The sequence below is a fragment of the Epinephelus moara genome, chromosome 18, assembly GCF_006386435.1.
Source record: "Epinephelus moara isolate mb chromosome 18, YSFRI_EMoa_1.0, whole genome shotgun sequence".
Classification (NCBI taxonomy): Eukaryota; Metazoa; Chordata; class Actinopteri; order Perciformes; family Serranidae; genus Epinephelus; species Epinephelus moara.
In genome coordinates this window covers 38,842,773-38,862,113 of record NC_065523.1, presented here as the reverse complement: position 1 = coordinate 38,862,113, position 19,341 = coordinate 38,842,773, and the positions used below count along the sequence as shown (strand labels likewise).

The 19,341-nt window shown below is 40.2% G+C and overlaps 2 protein-coding genes across 2 annotated transcripts in view; one reads left to right on the top strand and one right to left on the bottom strand.

Annotated features, from left to right (window-relative positions):
* The window catches only part of LOC126405581 (dual specificity protein phosphatase 3-like), a 608,181-nt gene that overhangs the window by 239,011 nt on the left and 349,829 nt on the right, over positions 1-19,341 (bottom strand). The gene's annotated exons all lie outside the window — the stretch shown is intronic.
* The window catches only part of LOC126405577 (homeobox protein Dlx4a-like), a 29,130-nt gene continuing 13,550 nt past the window's right edge, over positions 3,762-19,341 (top strand). The window contains exons 1-2 of the mRNA XM_050069385.1: positions 3,762-4,574; positions 11,826-12,022. Coding sequence (XP_049925342.1) covers positions 4,247-4,574; positions 11,826-12,022 — 525 coding nt within the window. The 5' untranslated portion in view covers positions 3,762-4,246. The remainder of the gene's footprint in view (positions 4,575-11,825; positions 12,023-19,341) is intronic.

Sequence of the window (19,341 nt, the reverse complement as noted above, 5' to 3'; positions counted from 1 at the left end):
TTTTTAAACTCTGAAATTGTATCCGCCCATCTAAACACAAAATCAGGGAGAAAGACATCAGTCTTTAGTTAAGCAAAGCGTCTAAAGACTGACTTGTGAGTCTAAGAGAGAAGAATCTTCATTTTAGAAAACAAAATCTCATCTTTTTATTTGTGTGTGTGTGTGTGTGTGTGTGTGTGTGTGTGTGTGTTACAGGTCAGAGTGACAGCAGTGGCTTCAAAGAGTCCAGATCTGTGACTAAATATGGATCCACAGGTCTCTGGGCCAGTCTGCAGACATCTACCTTCCACCTCCAGCTGGTAGAATAAAATCCTTCCAAGTAAACGTCCTGCAATAAAAACCTTAGTAACATACAAGTAGGGGAGAGCAGGTTCTGACACCTGTCATATTTATTGTATGATCACTTCCTTCCTGACTTTGCATGTAAAATTCCATAGCCATGTGAAGAGGTGTGCAGACGTTACAGCCAGAACACTGATTTCAGGTCTACATTTTGAACACTGATACTGTTGAAGTTGGGATGATGTAACGTGTATAGACCTGCAGGGTGATGTTTTTCTGTAGGCCAACATGGAAGTTAGCATCACCCTGGTTCCTTTGTCAAAAACGCAACGGGATTTTGATTTATTACAGAAAATTAGCTCAGTGGTAAACAAAATGTACTGATGATAAATGCAAAGTAAAAAGCTATAACGTATCCTCATACAACAGTTTGTATCATATCCTTCAAATCAGCACCGCACGAATGATGTTACGTCCTTACGAAAGTTCCGTAAGCAACGTTTTGGAAAAGAAGCATGGTGAGGACGTGTCTTAAAATGACTCAAAGTTCACACGGTGTCAAACACCTGTCCCGGGAAAAGTCCTGTGTTTTGTGGCCCATCCTCATCACCAACCTGCCTCCTACCTGCACCGCACAGTACCGCTTCTTTTGGCGCATTGGTCATGTGACTGCAGCCTTCCAAAATACGTGGGTTATGCAGAAATAACTGGTTCATGAGTGCGTGGTGTGTTTACGAAGTTTAGTGCACTACTTTTCGTAGAGAAACATACAAACAGAATGTGACAACAGCCAAAAGCTAAAGAGAGCTAACGTGAGGCTATAAACAAAGTACACTACATGCATGAGCTAACCCAAAGACACGAGATTCCTCAGACAAGGGTCATGTGACACATTTATTTTGGGTTTGTCGGGGGAAAAAACAAACAAAAGGAAATGAAGTTATTCTTTAACATTTTGATTTTCATACATCGTTGTTCTCAGCCTAAAGTCATTTCTCCAATCATAAAAATATGTAGCTTATACACCGATTGAAATATTTCGTCAACTAAAATGAGCGTCACACGTCTGCGAACTGGCGCCATTTCCTCTACATTTTACCAAACCTTGATGGCGGTGACTTGTCTTGAGTCTCCCTCATGAGGCAAACTATTGATTCCAAATCCAAAAAAGGAAAACACAGAATTGAATCGTGTACAGACAGATTTGTTTGGGTTCACCACTAACATTGCAAAGTTAATGACATTAATTAATGTTCATTTAGATCCCTTCGTTATAAGGCTCAGATATGCTTTAAGGGCCCATACAGATTTTTTTTTTTTTCCTTTCTTTGGCCAAAAATGACTCTTTTGCTATAAAGGTTGCCGACCGCTGGCCTGGAACAATGATGTATGAAAATTAAAATGTTAAAAATTGTTAAATGTAAATGTTAAAACAGTTATTTATTTTTCTGACAAACCCACAGTGAGCCGCTATCAAGGAGATAAAGAGCCACACGTGGCTCCGGAGACGCCTGGTACGCTACACACAAAATAAATATGTCACATGACCCTTGTCTGACAGGAAGTTTATGTCAGTTTAACTTTTTTGTTGGGTGTTTAATTCTAGTCTTGGAAATTTTATTATGGGTCTTTGAAGTCATGGAAAAGTTTTGTCCATGAATTTGTGTGGAAACCCCGTTTAAATCGTACATCAAAACGTAGCCGATTCCTTCGTGTGTTGACTAAAACTAACACATTTATAATATCTCTGACGAACAGTTTTATAACACGTTCACAGAGTTTTTTCTTACTTTCATTGGTGACTTTCAGATGTTTTAACACAGCAGATGAGTTCAGCTTCAGAGAGCAAACTTTTTATGTTACATTTCTGTTTCTGTGACCTTCAAAGGACGAGGAAGTAGCTGTGTGCCAACCGACCCCGGTCTCCCCTAATGATGTGCCACTTTTTTGTTGTTTGAGCTTTTGATTCTATGTCGCCTTAGGAGCATTAAAACACTGAGTACACATTTTAAGACTATTTTAAATGTTATTGAACTTAAAAAATATGTTAAGTGCACAATGATAGTGATTTTAATTGGTGTTAAACTAATTAGGCAAAAACGTCTCCATAGTTTTTATTCAAATTAACTCAAAAATTGTTGATTTAACATTAAAAAAAATATGTCAGGCTCACAGGGGAGGAGTTTTGTGTCAACTGAACTTAAAGTTTTCATGTCGTTTTGACCACCTGGGACATTTGTGTCGACTTTATGTTAAAATTTTGTGTCAGGGATGGACTGTGGTTCAGTGTGGAATACTGGAATTAACTATTTTTTCTTGTGCAACTGATTTATCCGGATCTAATAGTCCCACTGAGGTGACTTTACCCCTCAGTGTGTGTGTGTGTGTGTGTGTGTGTGTGTGTGTGTGTGTGTGTGTGTGTGTGTGTGTGTGTGTGTGTGTGTGTGTGTGTGTGTGAGGTTTAATTTGAAAGCTGAGTGAAATTACAGTCCGAGCCTCTGCTGCCCAAATCACAAGTTTCTGCAGAGAAACAGGTTGTTTGATGTTTGTTGTAAGTGTCCCTGTGTGGGACCACAGGCGGTGGCCTCAGTGTGTGTGTGTGTGTGTGTGCGTAAAATCACATCTCGGTCAGGTTTTGTCTCGTCGCCTCATTTTGAGCCCCAAAAATAGAAAAACTAAACAATAAGACGTCTTTTTTTTTCAGATGTCTAGTCTCGTGGTTTTTGGGTCTCGTGTGTAAATGTGTGTTTAATAAAAATAATTCGGATAATAAGGTCTGCGGCCTTTCAGCAGCAGCTTATGGAGATCATTTGGTCTGATCCGCCTGATTTTGCTTTTGGCGAGCAGGAAGAATTTTATTTTGGAAACGCGCTGTGTCTCGTGAGCCAGCCTGACACTGTCCTGTTTTTAAAAATGAAGAAGTTGGTGAACAGTTATTTTTAAATACATATTACAGCAGCCTGCTGTCTGTTTATCACACATGACGTCAGAAAATATCTTTAATTATATTTTAGGCATAAACGAGTCAGATATTTGAACCCAAAGTGCGTAAAAAGACCTGTTTTTATTGTGTAAAGACGCGAAGGCCACATCATGTATGTTCTCATAGGTCACATGAAATAACTGCTAATTATTGTTTTTTATCACAACAAAACAAATATTTCAGCAGTTATCAGCCTTCATTTTATTCTCCTGCTGTTTTTATTTATTTCTTTTTATTTTGCTCTAATTCATCCAGTTAACTGTGGACAAACTGCGGCCCTGAATTATTGGGCTCATAAACACTCCACATTAATGATATTTTAATGGTTAAACCGGCTCTTTCACTTCACGTGCGCATTAAGGCCAAACACCGAGAGCAGCCTCCGCTCCGCCGCTCGCGCTCTTTGTGATTAGTGTGACACGGGCGGAGCGCGGCAGCCAATGAGCGCGCGGTGTGTGCCAAGTGGAGGCAGAGAGTGCTGCGTGCAGACGCACAGTGCGCTCTGAAGAGGAGGAACACACTGCGCTCCTCTCAACGCCTCCTCACTACACGGGAGGGAACCGAGCACCGGGCTGCGGGTCCAGGACGGAGAGGAGAAGGAGAGTACTCGGTGTGGAGGATTTTAAATCAGATTTTCGGCTTTTTTCGGAGAGTTTCGGGGGTTTGTTTTTGTGAGCGCCGCCGCGCGTCCTTTCCGTCTCAATGGTGTTTGTGACTGAGCGTGAGGTCCGCGGAGCGCTGAGCTGGGATGTAGCGGAGGGGAAACCCACATAGAGCCGCTGTGAAGTCTTGTTTTCCTGCAGCGGGAGTCAGAACAAAAGGTAGATGACATTTTAAGAGGCTGCTGATTGTTCCTGGAAACTCTCCTCTGAAAGTCTGCAGACTCTTGTGACATTGATGGTGGCTTCCTTCATGATGGCCCCCCTCCGGAGGTCATATTGACCCCTCTGATTTCCCTCCTCATCACTGCCCCTCACCCCAATGATGACTATGAGCTCTATATCGGACACTTTAGTCCCGCCCGATCCCTCCAAATCCGCCTTCCTGGAGTTCGGCGGCCACGGGTACCCCGGGCACCAGCAGCCCTCCCCGGGCCTGTCCCACAACCATTACCCGGTCCACGGGCTGCACGCTGTGGGCCCCTCGCAGCACGACGGGCCCTTCTCCTCCGGTGCATCGTCGTACGGACGCCCGCTGGGATACCCGCCCTATCACAGCCCCGTGAGCGCGCACCACCCCGGGGCCTACCTGCCTTATCAGCACGGGGGTCACGGCGGCGCGCTCGGACACACCAGACTGGAGGATGCAGGTCGGTTCACACAGAAATATTCATGTTGTGCTAAATATTATGGAGCATGACGCGCGTGGCGCATTTTCAGGTGCTGCTGATGTTGAAAGATCTCAAACAAAGAAAGAGCTCAGCCAATCACATTGTTCCATTCCCTTATTTCATTTTTATTGGTGCTAAAAAAAAATCTATATTTCCCATCAATAATTTAATGTGTCGTCTTAACTAAAGACAAAAGTTAAACTGATGCGCACAGAGGACATTAAACGCAACATTACGCACAGAATAATCCAGCTGGAGTTGAACCCTCATCTCTCACAGATGTTTGGTTCAAACACTTGAAGTCTATATTCCAAAGAAACATGAAAATGAACCGCAGCGCAGCGCAATAATTGGATCCACACACAGGTCCGCCGCAGCGTCATGTTCAGTGTACTTTGGGGTTGGACTGGAGATGAGTTTAAGGCCCGCTCAGACTGTGGGACTCTCCACAAGAAGCAGCCGACACCGGGCCTGTGGTGTCCCGCAGCGGCCCGGGAGCTGCGCCCTCTCCAAACCCAAAGCCTCAGCCGTCATCTGCCGAGTAACATCCGGCCTGTGTCTGCTGCCTGAGCCCACAGGCCTGCATCTATCATCATCATCATCATAATAAAAATAATAATAATAATAATAATAAACTGGACTCCACGTTCAGCCTGATGAGATTACAGGAAATAAATTATCACAAGAAATTTGAGACGTAACAGATCAGTTCTGATTAAAAATGCATAACAATACTTTAAGAAATAATAAAAACCTTGAAATTCAACCTTTAAAAAAAACATCTACATGTTGACAGCAGCTGTAACATCTGGTGTCTTAAAACATGCTTCAGTTCAAACACAGAAAAATATTAAATGTATATAAACCACACATTTCAAAAAGACATAAAACACTTTATTGTAAATGTTCAATGAAATAATGTTTGGTTCCTCTCAGGCTGCACAAACCAAATAAAACCATTAAAGAAAGCTACATTTAAAACATTAAGACAAGTTCAAACCTCAGATGAAACACTGACAAATATCTAATCATAAATAAAAACATGATCTGTGTCTTAAATCTGAATAAAGAACTGTAGATGAAGTTGTTTCAGCTCGATGAAAAAGATCCTTCGCTGTCGACAGGTTTATTTATACAGACACAATTTAAAGAGATTTACAGGAGCCAATAAAAGAACATTAAAAAGACAATAAATAAATAAATAAAGTGGAGAAAACAATCTGCTCTTTCCTGCAGCCTGAAGTGGACGCTTCAATCGTCATGTATGTGACAGTATTATTAACACATGTAGAGTCTGAACATGAACCAACATTAACCACTGATGATAATAATAATAATAATTCAGGTCCTTGTTAACACATTCAATTAAATAAAGTGTGACTGCAGGCCAAATCATTTAGTTTCCTCCGCCAAAACTTTCTTCACATGCACAGTATCTAATTTTCTAAAAGGGTAAGTAGGATTTTTTTTTGTTGGTGTTTTCCACAATCTGTTTATTGACATTTTTTAAATTAATAAGATGGAAAACAGAAATATTTGGTCGATCCAACAGTGACACAAATAAAGAACTGAGTAAGTAAAATAAGAACAATTCAAAACTAAGACAGGACAAATCCTACAAGACACACAAGAACAAAAAAAATAGTGATAAAATTAAAATACAAAAAATATGTAGATGTGTGTGTGATGATAAAACAAAACATAAATCATTACATCATAATTTAATGTCTCTTAAAATACATTCTTAGAGACATCATTGAGGAAAGTCTGCTGCATGTCAGAGTTAAGACTTTTTAACGGCACTCAGAATTAAATTTAAAACTAGTTTTACAGTCAACAAAATGAAAGCAAATAAAACAACATAAATTAATTTGGGAGATTTTTGTCTGAATATTTATTAACCACACAGGACGGATAGTGGACGGCGTCATGTCACATGACTTGGACACAAACATGAAGGCAAATATTTCACATACCCCAAAATAAATGAACCAAATTATAAGACAATAAATATTATACAAAGCCTTAAATCACGAGAGACTGTAAAGACTTTTAAAAGATTGATTTAAGACATTTTAACACCAAATTACAGCTTTATTTTTAGAATAATTAATTCAGTGAAGGATGTGTGGGAACTCTGTGTCAGCACAAGTCTGACTTCTCATTTTGTTAATTTAAAATAAAAGAAAGTCGTCAGGAGGCCCAAGAAAAATGATGAAGACGGCGATAAAAATGTTCAAATCTCAAGTAATAATCGCTTAAATATTATTGTAGAGAAATTCAAGATTGTAATAAATATAGTTTCACTATTTATAAATAAAAGCAGAGAAAAAAATGTAAGAAATTAAACTGTAATCTCATTTTGTTAATTAAAAATAGAAGAAAGTCATCAGGAAGCCCAAGAAAAATGATGAAGACAGCGATAAAAATGTTCAAATCTTTAATAATAATCACTTAAATATTATTGTAGAAAAACTCAAGATTGTAATAAATATAGTTTCACTATTTATAAATAAAAACAGGGCAAAAAATGTAAGAAATTAAACTGTAATTCAGTCTATTTACATGTGAACTGATTTTATCCAAACTCAGCTTTGTGCAAATTCCATTGGATTCTGTTTAAATCAAACTTTATTTAAAATTTGTGCCGGTGCTCTCAGCTCGTCTCTGCATCATTTATAAATAAAGTTATTATTAGAAATAAAAGACTCAAAAACCTCACGTTGCTTCATCAGCACTGAACTTCCTCATCTTATAAAAATTATTTACAAACATAATTTTAAATTGAAAATGCTGCAATATTTCATCAGCTATAACTCCTGCTGAAACACATGTTCGTGCAGATGCAGTTATTGGTGTTGACAGAACGCACGGCATCACCGCTCCCACTTCCCAAATAACTTTAATTTCTCTTATTGGAATTTAATAACAGTTTGTTTATATGAGGTCAAACTGGGAGTCAAACATCTCTGACCCCAAACTGGTGACATCACTGAGTTTCATCTGTTTGTCTTTGTAGGTTTAGAATAAGACATGAAACATTTCCATAATAATAATAATCATATATTATTGTTTAAAGTTTTAAGTTTAAAGGAGAATGGAACAAACTTAACTGTCACCTGAGTTAAAGATAAAATAAAGACGGCCAAAACTAAAATCAAGATAATAAACAAGAATTAAAATCAATGATGAAATCAGGATTTACTTTCGGACAGAAGTACATTTTTACGAGAGATTTAAACGACAGCCATGTTTCCTCGGGAAGGTCGCTCCAGAGCCTCGGGGCCCTCATTTCCAAAGCTCCGTCCCCTTTAGTCTTCAAAGACGTCCACCCGAGGAGCTCAGACTACCCGGAGGTTCATGAGGGATTAAAAGGTCTGAAGTGTAATCTGGAGTCAGACTGCTGTGATGTGATCGGACTTCCTGTTCGGTTCAATCTGAAGTCGTTTTAAACGTTTATGATGAAGATGAGAAAAGAGGCCGTCGCAGTCATCGAGGCAGGAAGAGATAAAAGCTTGTCTGACAGTTTCTGCAGCTGTGAAAGTTTAAATAAATCTTATTTCTGAGGTGATTAAAACACAACCGGACAGATGTACTGATGTGTCGCTCAAAATATAAATTACTATAAAACATGACACCAAGATTTCCTCCAACAGGCCTCGTGTGTTTCTGTTTTATCAGAAGTCGAGGTCCAGTTTGTGACGATGTCCTGGGTCTGAATAAAGTCAGACAAAAAGAAATAACACATATATTTAAAGAGGAATTATTCAGTCTTTGTTAATATTCTGACGCTCACAGCTGCAGTTTGTGGCACCATGACAGTAAAGTGAAGCTCACTGTCCTCAGAACAAAACATTATTATTTAAACAGGAAGTCTCCTCGAGATGTGAATCGCTGTATCAAGAGTGCTGAAATGACACGTACAGTTCAAACACACATTAAACATACTCACACAAAGCAGTTACGAGTGTGATTGAACATGTTTCGGAGCTCGTTCTATTCGTGTGTTCGTAGACGTTCAGACGTCTTTAGACTGTGTGAGCACTGAGTTTAAAAATCAAACTAACAGGCTCCGAAAAAGTGAAACTCAAACAGCTGCTGAGGAGCCGATCGTACGGCAGGAAATTAAGACCTTTGTTGGGGCGAGTGTGACGTCTCACACGGTTTATTTTACCAAGTCAGTGAGCAGGCGAACAAAGAACGATGGCGTCTGCAGCCTCTCTTTCCCTTCACTGCTGCCTGCCCCCTCCTCTACCTGCCTACCCACAATTCACCTGGTGTGCCCAAACAGCCCAAAACCTTCAACACAGAAGCAGCTACAGGTCTGCAAATCAACTGAATAAACTAATCCAGCAGCAAAATAACCACAAATATTACGTAGCAAAGAATAAAGCAACACCAGTGTCAACAGAAGTCACAGCTTCACACCTCGCTGTGCTGGTTTCAAGTTTACTTCTCCACAGTGGCCACGTCGCAGAGCTCTTTGTTTCCCTCTCGGCACTCGTCAGCACGGCGCTGCCGTCTCTGCTGCCTCACGAGCTCAGTTACAGAGCCACGGCGTCTTGTGGGGCCTCGGCTCGTCCACAGCTGTTCTCTCCTGCCACTGCAGGCTAACAGCTCATGTCATAACAAAGATCAGCGTGGGCGAACACACGGCCGCAGAGCTTTCTGGAAAAATGAGGAAAAGCCCTCTCGGCTGAGCTGCAGAGAGGATTTGTCTTTCTACCTGCGTCTGTTCTGTTCAAGTCGTCACACACCAGAGTTTCATAAAACTGAATCAGACTGTGTTTACGGTGTTTTGTTCCTGGAGCTCAGAGACGTCTGCGCTCAGTGAAGTCTCAGTGAATCCAACAACATTTGTCCTCACTGAATTATTTTATGTCACATTTTATTACAAATCAAAAAGCTTGATATTTTCACTTATTAAAAACGATCCCACGGTCATGGAGAACTTGGAAAAGTCTCATTTTCCAGGCCTGGAAGAGTCCTGGAATTAGTAAAAATGATTGAAAGTTTTGGGAATTTTGTTGTTTGTGATGAAATTAATTGTTACAGTAATTTTCTGCGTATAACCCTCAATGTAATGTAACATATCAGCAAATTTGTTTTTTGTAGTTTAGCCGTTGACATAACGTAGCTCTGATATGTGTCAGCTTAGGGCAGGCATTGTCCAAAGTCTGGCCCGGGGGCCAATTGTGGCCCGCAGACCAATTTTAATCGGCCCTCAGCTTGACTTTCAAAATATACCATATGTAGCCCTTTACACAATAATGGTTAATCAAGCAAGATTACTTTGCATTTTTACCCTTCACCTCACAGTGATAGGACTATCATACACTACATTGTAGACAGGCATCACGTAGTTATAGCTCATTAAAAGATAAAAATGGTTGCATTTGTCTCACTTTAAAAAACATAACAAAAAAACAACCTTTTGATGCGAGAATCATTTGCCCCCAGGTGTTTTCACGTTGTTTTATCTGGCCCCCATTCCAAAAAGTTTGGACACCCCTGGCTTAGGGGTTAGCATGATGTATTGGTTCCAGAGTCAACGTTGCGATGTGCACTAGTCGCATCGAAGGACGTGTGATGTCAAGTACGGCAAATTAACTCTAAACTTATTTGATGTTTGATCCAAATGGAAAACTTGTACGCTTCTCATTTTCCAGGACTTAAACCGGCCGTCACGGAGAAGTTGTGAAAATGTGTGGGAGCCCTGAATTATGCTGTGTTTAAATTTTGGATGCACAGTTAAACTGCTTCGCTGTTGAGCCTGTGTGTGTTCTGTCCTCACAGCCAAAAGACATTTTTTTTTTTTTTTAAAAACTTCCTGTAAAATAATGCTGAACATGTTCCTGTCCACGCGCCAATACAGCCGCCTGTTCTTACAAACTGTTTGTATGTTTTTCTACGACAAGTGACGCGTCTAAATTCATACATATCACACATATTTTAAAAGGCTGCGATCACGTGACCAATGTGCTGACGGGAGCAAACAAAGAGGCCGTCTGTAAGGAGGCAGGTTGGGGTGGTGGGCGGGACGCAAAACATGGACTTAACCCTGGAGCTGCGTGTTCGGTACTGTCTGAGCTTTGAGTCATTTTAAAGTTTGCCCTCACCATGTTTCTTTTCCTAAACCCAACCTCAGTAACTTACGTTCATTACGTAACTATACATTGAGGACGTAACGTCATTAGTGGGATATCATACAAACCATTCTATGAGAATACGTTGAACAGAAGCCGCGTGTATATTGTATAAAAATAGAAGTTTGAATCTCCAGAGGCTCTACGATATGATATTATCGCGATACACAAGTCACGATACAATATATTTGTGATTTAAAACATGTTACGACATGCTAAGTATAAGAATTGTCTTTTTCCAACTGTGAGTTATTACCCCAAGAGAAAACTTTTGTAACATCTGTTTTGTCTCATGAGATAAAGTTTTCATTTTTATTGCAGCAGATTGTAATTTGTATTTGTAATATTGATAATTTATATTTCAATATTAGCAAAAAAAAGTAAAAGAAAATTACCCGAAAATTGGCAATAAAAAAAAGAAAATTAAAAAGTACAGAAAATTATCTAAAGGTTAGCAAAAACAGGGAAAAGTACAAGAAAATTACCCGAAAATTGGCAATACAGAAAAGAAAAAGTAAAAAGTACAGGAAAGTACCTGAAAATTAAGTCTTCTGGACATTTTTCCTAAACTTATCTTTGATTCTAAATCTTCTGTTTTCTTGCAGTTTGCAGGACATTTCTTACCACGTTGCGTATTACCTTTTTCTTTATGTTTTTGGAGGAGATCAAACCAATTTGCTTCAAAGGTTCAAAAGTTTAAATGCGTGTGAAAGACGCCTGTACACAGCACAGTAACAGTGATGTCGATCCAGGTTTTAAAGGGTTAATATATTATCTGTCCCCCACTTTCCTCCTCCGGTCGGCCAGGCTGCGCTCACTCGTTACTCGTCAGTAACGGGAGCTGCAACTAAGAGTTTCTCCCCATTTTCTGTTCCAGTTTTCAGACTTGTGTGTTATTAATCAGCAACGTGACCACAAGTGAGAATGTAAATTATAAAGCAGGACTGTGGAGGTTTGAGTTTGTGTCTTCCTCAACAGTTCATGAGCAGAAGTTGAAGCACTCTAACCGATCTTCTGTCTGTAACGTTCAGACCAGACGTCTGTCCCCACTGAAATCCTCATGTTGATATTTATGTTCGTCCAGAACACGAGAAGCCGACGGCGGTGATCGAGAACGGGGAGGTGAGGCTGAACGGGAAGGGGAAGAAGATCAGGAAGCCTCGGACCATTTACTCCAGCCTGCAGCTCCAGGCCCTCAACCAGCGCTTCCAGCAGACCCAGTACCTCGCCCTGCCCGAGAGGGCCGACCTGGCGGCCAAACTGGGCCTGACGCAGACACAGGTACCGTGGCCGACAACACACAACTTATATTAGATTTTTTTATTTCAAACTGATGCCTGGGAATTAAAAAACACTTCTGTATGTTCCTCGGTTTAATTCTCACATGAGTAATTTCTTACAGACATTATATTGCTGAGGGTGAAACCATAATTATGTTTGATGACAGGAGTCGGAAACATTTCTAATATGAACAAAATGTTGGCTAATTTCTCTAATTGAGGGCGTACCTGCATCAGCTCACCTCAATTTCCAAACGATACATGACACACTGTGAGGGTGTCGCCCCGAGCTATCGCTGGAGGGCATGTCCACAGCAAAGGTTCATATTAATACAACATATATGTCGTTATGTTTAATGGAAAATAGCCTGCAAAAAAAATCGAGAGTGTGACTCCATCACTGATTGGTTCTGTGGAATTCCACGTGTTCGGTGGTTCACAGTGAAATAACTCGGATACAGAAACCCGAACAGGCAGCGGTACATTCTTGTTGGCCGGTGTCACCGTACGCTCCTCTGGCTGTAATTACACACTGGCATGAAATCTGATAAAGGTCATGTGATGTTTAGTCATCGATTGTTGTCAGGACACAAAACTTAACAACAAAGCAAGGTGAAACAAAAAGGTCAGTCACTGATTCTGAAGCACGGGCAGCGTGTGTGTTTGTGTGTGTGTGTGTGTGTGTGTGTGTAACTGTGAATCCTCCTTCACATGTCTGCAGCTGAGGGTAAAGCGATGAGTTGCCGCTGGTCATCTCTCCCTCTCAGTGCTTTTTGTAGAACACTTATTACTCTGCCTCGAGTACAGTTGCGATCACGGTTCCAGCCGATCCTTAAAAAGTCTTAGAAGGCTTTGACTTCATGAATCTCCGTTAATGTCTCACATCAATCTTTCAGAACTCATAAACATGCTGCAACATGTCAGGTTCCCATGCTCATGGAAAATTTAACAATTTGGAAAAATTACCAGATTTTCCAGGCCCGAGGTGACAAAGCTGCACTGTGGGCGTCACGGCGCTGCAGAGGAATCGCACTGTCGCCTCACAGCAGGAGGGTTCAGGGTTCGAACCCACTGGTCATGGCTGGCCGTAGGTGTGAGCGTGAATGGTTGTCTGTTTCTGTTGCCCCTTTCCCACTGCACCAAACACCCACCAACACCTGCTAACATCTGGCTTTTTAATGCAACAGGAAGGGTTTTAATCGAGGTCAAATGACTCTGCTGTAGTTACGGGTATTTACCGCTTTTCACTCCAATCGGCATTGATGGGCACGAGACACTCGAATGAACTCACTAATTTTAGCCCCTTAACATGCAAGACACAGTAATGTGCAACCCATCCTCACTGCGACCTCGTCACATGTCCACGTTTGGTCATGGACTTCCGTCTGTTTTCAAAATACACTTCTGTTTTCACAGGAAATGTACAGTTTGCATACAGTCTCTTTCAAAATAAAACACCGCAAATTGTTGCTTTCTTCCTTCAACAAACACACGTGGTTGGGTTTAGGAAAAAAGAACAAGGTTTGGCTTTACAATCTTACAGGAAGTGAACACCAACCTCCTGGATGAAAGTCGGTGGTTGTTGGATTCGTCCACCCTACTTGAACTTTTGCCGCCTTCATTTTTGTTGTTTTCCCAACGCGTTTCCCCTCCTCGTCGCTGAATAGCTAAAACTTAAAAACTTAAACGTTTAAAAATTCCAAAACTAATAATAATTTACCAAATGCGTCTTGCTTTAACGTCACCAAAAAAATCATGATTTATGTAACAAGAAATATTTGAACATCTCACTACTTTTACTGATACATAAAGCTGTATTTAGCCCCGCCCCTTCCACGACCCTCCCTTAAATAAACTACAGTTTAAGATCATGGCAGCAGATCCAGGCCTGCTCACAAATATCTGGGCCCCTAAAACAAGTCCTAATAAATAAACCCAAAGCCCACAGAGACAGCACCGGGCTTTGGAACCAATTTCACATAGAGCTCAAACTGTTTAATTACAACTTCCTGGTCTGTGATGTCATTGGCCCCAAAAAAAGATTTTTTCCCATAGACTTAAAATGTGAATGGGAATTTTGTTTTTTTGCATAACTTTACCAAAACTGTTTTTGTTTGTTTGTCTGTTTTAACATGGAGCTCTTTTGGGGCCGACTCACTCTTGGAGCCAGCCTCTAGTGGACATTAGAGGAACTGCAGGTTTTGGCACTTCAGAGTTGGCTTCATTTTTCAGCTCCGGAGGTTGCCGGTGGTTTTATAAATAATATGAATATTTTGATTCAAAATAAAATGTGGTTATTTATGTTTAGGATGAGCGTGATTGTTGCCCCCTTGAACAGCTGGGCCCGAGAAGCTTTCCCCTTTTTACCCCCTTATGGGGCCCTGAGGCGACGAGACGCCTCCGTCTCCTTCAGAGGAGGCGCATGCACGTCCTCGGCCACACTTCCTGATTGCCTTTCAGAGGAACAACAGTCAGATTACGTGCTGCCTACTTTATTAAACCAGTGGACATCTCAACTTTAAAGAATTCCACATTCTGACACATGTTGTTATTTTTATGAGTATTTTTATTTCTACTTGAGTCCATATAATTGTGAATTAACAATACTTTTACTAGAGCACCGGTTTTGTTTACTCCACCCACCGCTGCACACATGTGCAAATAAAAGCCTCACGGCAGCCATTTTGTCTGTCACATGAAGTCAGTGAACCAACACTGGACGCTGTCGTGTGTTTTTTAGCCTCTTCAGCATCTGAATTTCATATTGTGTTTTTACTAGACGCTCTGGGGCTTAATGACACTCCTTATATAATTTAACTATAAATAAATAAATGTCTAATTTGCCACGTTGCATTGATTTTATCCAGCTGATTAAAGCTGTGATATTTGCAACTCTAAACACTCAGTCTGGGAACCATCCCAGGACAGATGTTGCACTTTTGTTTTTTTAATGTTGCCTGTCGAAAGTCATAATTTTATTGCTCTTATTTTCCATCTGTGAAGTGAGTTTTTACCAGAGAGAATATTATCATATATTTCTGTATGCAGACGGTTTTATGGCTTCAGACAGTCGTGGTTGGTTCTTTTGACTGTTTCCTCATTTCCTGAGTATCTGTAATGTGCACAGGAACAGTTGTTTTTCATTGGTCAGTTTATTTAAAGTTAATCTATTGTGAAATAACTTGAAATTATTATTAAGTACAAGCATAAATGAGGGATTATATCATCATGTATAACATTATGCCAGAACTGTCTTTTAGATGACAAAAGCTGTCATCATCTTGCTCTTTACCATTTATTTGATGTTTTCAAAGGCAAAGAGCAGCACAAATGTTAGCATTGTACATTTCTGCAAATTATGAATATGTTACATTTGTACGTTCTAGGGCTATTATTGCAATTTTGCGATTTATTACCTTTTTCAACTATAAATGTATAAATTTAATATATAATAAACTGTAAATGTAATATTCTAGTAGCCTACCTAAAGTTTTATTTGTATTTGTCATATTAATAATTTATATAATGAAAAAATAGATACTTGGCACTGTGTGATTACACAAAAATATTGCAATACTATGCTGTATCAATTTTTTCCCCTACCCCTAATGTGTACATTTCGACAACACTTCATAAACCACTTAGTTATGGTTCCGAAAAGATCATGTTTTAGCTTAAAATACTGGTCAGTCACTTTTTGTGGCGCCACTCCTGACTGGTCGCTACAGAACACCCACGTTTGGTGCTGGAAACACAGCGATGACTTGCGAACAAACAACTGGTTTTGTAGATTTTTGCTCTAGAACATTGGTCCACAGTTTGGCAGGTGTCACACCAAGATGTCATACATAGTATCTGTACGTTAGCATGTAGCGGATATGTTGAAACTTTATGTTTAAAAAAACGCTGTGGTTAACTTGGGGTTAAATTTAGGCACAAAAACCACTTGGTTACAGTTGGGAAAAGTTCATGCTTTAGCTTGCAATACCTCAGTTTTGGGGGCTACAATGCCTACAGGTAAAGAAGCAATGTCTCTGCAATAAACAGCCGCCTTTCATGGCACCACTCCTGCTGGAAAACACAGACTGGTTGCTACAAAACACCCACGTTTTGGTGCGTAAAAGCCGCTGGAAACACAGCGATGACTCTCTAATAATCTACTGGTTTTAATGGTTTTTGGTCTCAAACAGTCGTCTGCAGTTTGGCAGGCATCACGCCAAGATGTCATACATAGCATTTGTACGTTAGCATGTAGCAGATGTGTCGCTACAAAACACTCACGTTTGGTGCATAAACGATGCTGGAAACACAGCGATGACTCTCAAATAAACTACTGGATTTGCTGTTTTTTTGGTCTCAAACAGTCGTCTTCAGTTTGGCAGGCATCATGCCAAGATGTCATATCCTCTTAAGCCCTGAACAAGATGGCTGCCATCTTGTTTTCTACATGGATTAGTGTATTGTAGTGTATTAGTGTGTGGGAAAAAAAGAAGAATTACCAGGATGGCAGTTAATTAAAATACATATTTTTCAATTATGGAAAACAGTAAGGGAGAAATTAAAAGGTAATTCAAGTTTTATCGTTAGCTAGACTAATCGTGGATATTTCAACATTAGCTTTCATTTGTTCTCTAGGGTGAATTTAAAGTGCTTTTCTCACATAATTTATATATTTCTATGACATGATACATTTTTTCATATTAAAACATGTATAAAAGAGAGAATCAGGTCTCAGTTCTGACAAAATACGTAAGCTAGTTACTGCATTTTTTTGGCTTTGAAAAATAGATATGTATCTTATCATACAGGAAGTTACTTTATACGGCAGAGACATTCAAACACAAACAGGAGACAGTTAAACACACAACAAGCAACAAGCTAAGCACAGAGGCTAAAATAAATTACTGAAAGAGCACAAATTGTTTGTTTGTAATGTGCAATGTGGCTCGTCTAAAAACAGTATAAAAGAATATTAATATATAAATAATAAAAAGTACATAAAAAGCTTCCCAAAAAAATTCAAATCATAAAAAAACATGTAAAATGTACCTGCCTGAATAATTAAATAAAGAGGCAGTGTAGTTATTATATATAAACCACATTAATTCTATGACATTAGTAACAATTAAGAAACAAGATTAGAAACAGTTTTTGACACCGGGTCAAATTAGTGAAACAGGAGCCGTTGTCTTCATCAGCAACATGTTTTCTAAATGTCCTCTAATTGAACGGGCTTACCGTGTCACAATACACACTCACTGTTATTTACAGCTGTTATCATGTATAATTATAATCATTATTATCACTGTTGTTGGTGAAGCTTATTTTGAAAGTTGTGTCATTATCAGAGAGACATTACACGTGTTGGAAAGGTGGAAAGCAAAGGTCGGAGTGTTGAACATTAAGGAAACATTATACAGCCGGATACTTTGAAATATGATACACCCGTGTGTGTGTGTGTGTGTGTGTGTGTGTGCTGAGTGTACATAAGCAGCTGATGTCATCAGATGAACTGTCCTAATCCCGTATGAATTAGCCAGCGCAGCTCTGTTTACACTGGGAGCAGCAGATGATCCGTCCGTTTGCTTCGCCTTTTGTTGTGGCAAAGTGGTTTTGAATGCGGTTTACTACGAGTCATACTCACATGCATGATTATCAGAGACGCACGTTTTTGCATCAGGGAAAGTGAGTGTTGACTGATGGTATTATGATCGTCATAGTATCAGAGTTTGGCTGATAAAGGACGAGGCTGTCGTTTGAAGAACGCAGACACATTTTTGTGGGATAAAGAATGTGGGTGCTTTTTTTTTTTTTTTTTTTAAACCGGCGCTTCTTTTTTGTGAACGTGTTAAGGTGAGAGATAGCAGTGCTACAAAGGGGCAGTAGCATGGCGTGACTTCTCCACTAGATGGAGCCCTTCAGGTGTGTACTTTAGCATAAGAGAAGATAACTTTATTTGCCATTTGTACACCTTCACGCATTCTGTGTACACACGAATTCTTGTGCAAACAAACACTCAGAGTCAAGTCAGAAATAGTACAAGATAAAGTGTATACGACAAGCTATAAATAGTATAATAAATACAAGAATATCAACTCAATTTTTGCCGGTTTTGTGTTTTTAAACATTAATGTGTCTTAGTATTTTTCAATGTCACAGAAACCACTGAGAGTGAATCGCGTGTTTTGGACGTTATTATCATACAGTCGGTGATCTGACACCTGCTCTTCTCTCTGAGGCTCGGTGCGCTGCTGTTGCCTTGCAAAAGTGGCGGTGTCAGCAGCACGCAGCATCAGGGGCACTAGACAAACACCTTACATTGTTACGTTGTCAGTGAGCTTTAGCGTCACATTTCAAATCGCTACCCATTAAGAGGCTGTGAAATTTTAATTTTTGGAGACATAAATGTTTTGCCTTTCATCTTCTGTTGGCTGTGCTGACAGACAGACAGACAGCAGCGTTAACATTTGGGAACATAGTGCCGACCCTCCGATCTCCACTGGTTGCTGCTCTGCGCCGCCCACCACCTGGGTTCAGGTGGAAGCTAGCTAGTGGTGCCACTCTACTGTGATTACAGCTGGTAAAGCGGTTTTGTAATGATGTTGCTGGCGGAGGTGGGCACAATGTTTCCACAGCAATGCTGTTGAATCAGGATCACCAAACGGCTGGCGTTGCTAGCTAGCTCCCACCCGACCCAGCTGGTGTGCCGTGTAGAGCTGCCAAGGCTTATGTGAGCTAACCGGTGGAGACTGGAGGATGGGCATCATGTTTCTGCATGTTCACGCAGCTAGCCGGCTGTGTGTCTCCCACCTGACCTGGTTGGTGCACAGTGCTGTAAACTGAAGAGTAGCAAAACCAACCTGTAGTGCAACATGTGCAACATGCGGCGGGTAATCAATTAGCAGTTAACCATAGACATCCCTATTTGCCAGAAAAGAAAATGAATACTGGAAAACAAGAAAAACATCAATGCTTCGACAAAACAGGCCAAAATTTTGTCAACTAACCCAAACTAATGTTACCAACTTAATCCATGCTAACGCCGTCCAATCTGGGCATAACATTTTCAACCCCAGATCCAGTTATTTTTGGCATGTGGTGTCAACCAATCTGAACATATTACACACATACCGCCATCAGGTGGAAAAAAGTACGTTCTAAAGCATTCAGACAAAGACTGTCGGCTATGGGGTGCCGTTTGTAAAGTGTCTCACGCTGAAAACAACATCAACATTTTGCCACATTTAGCTTCAAACAATGTTTAAAAAAGTATTGTGAATTTTTTAACGTCACCTTTTACCACATTTACAGCAATATTTG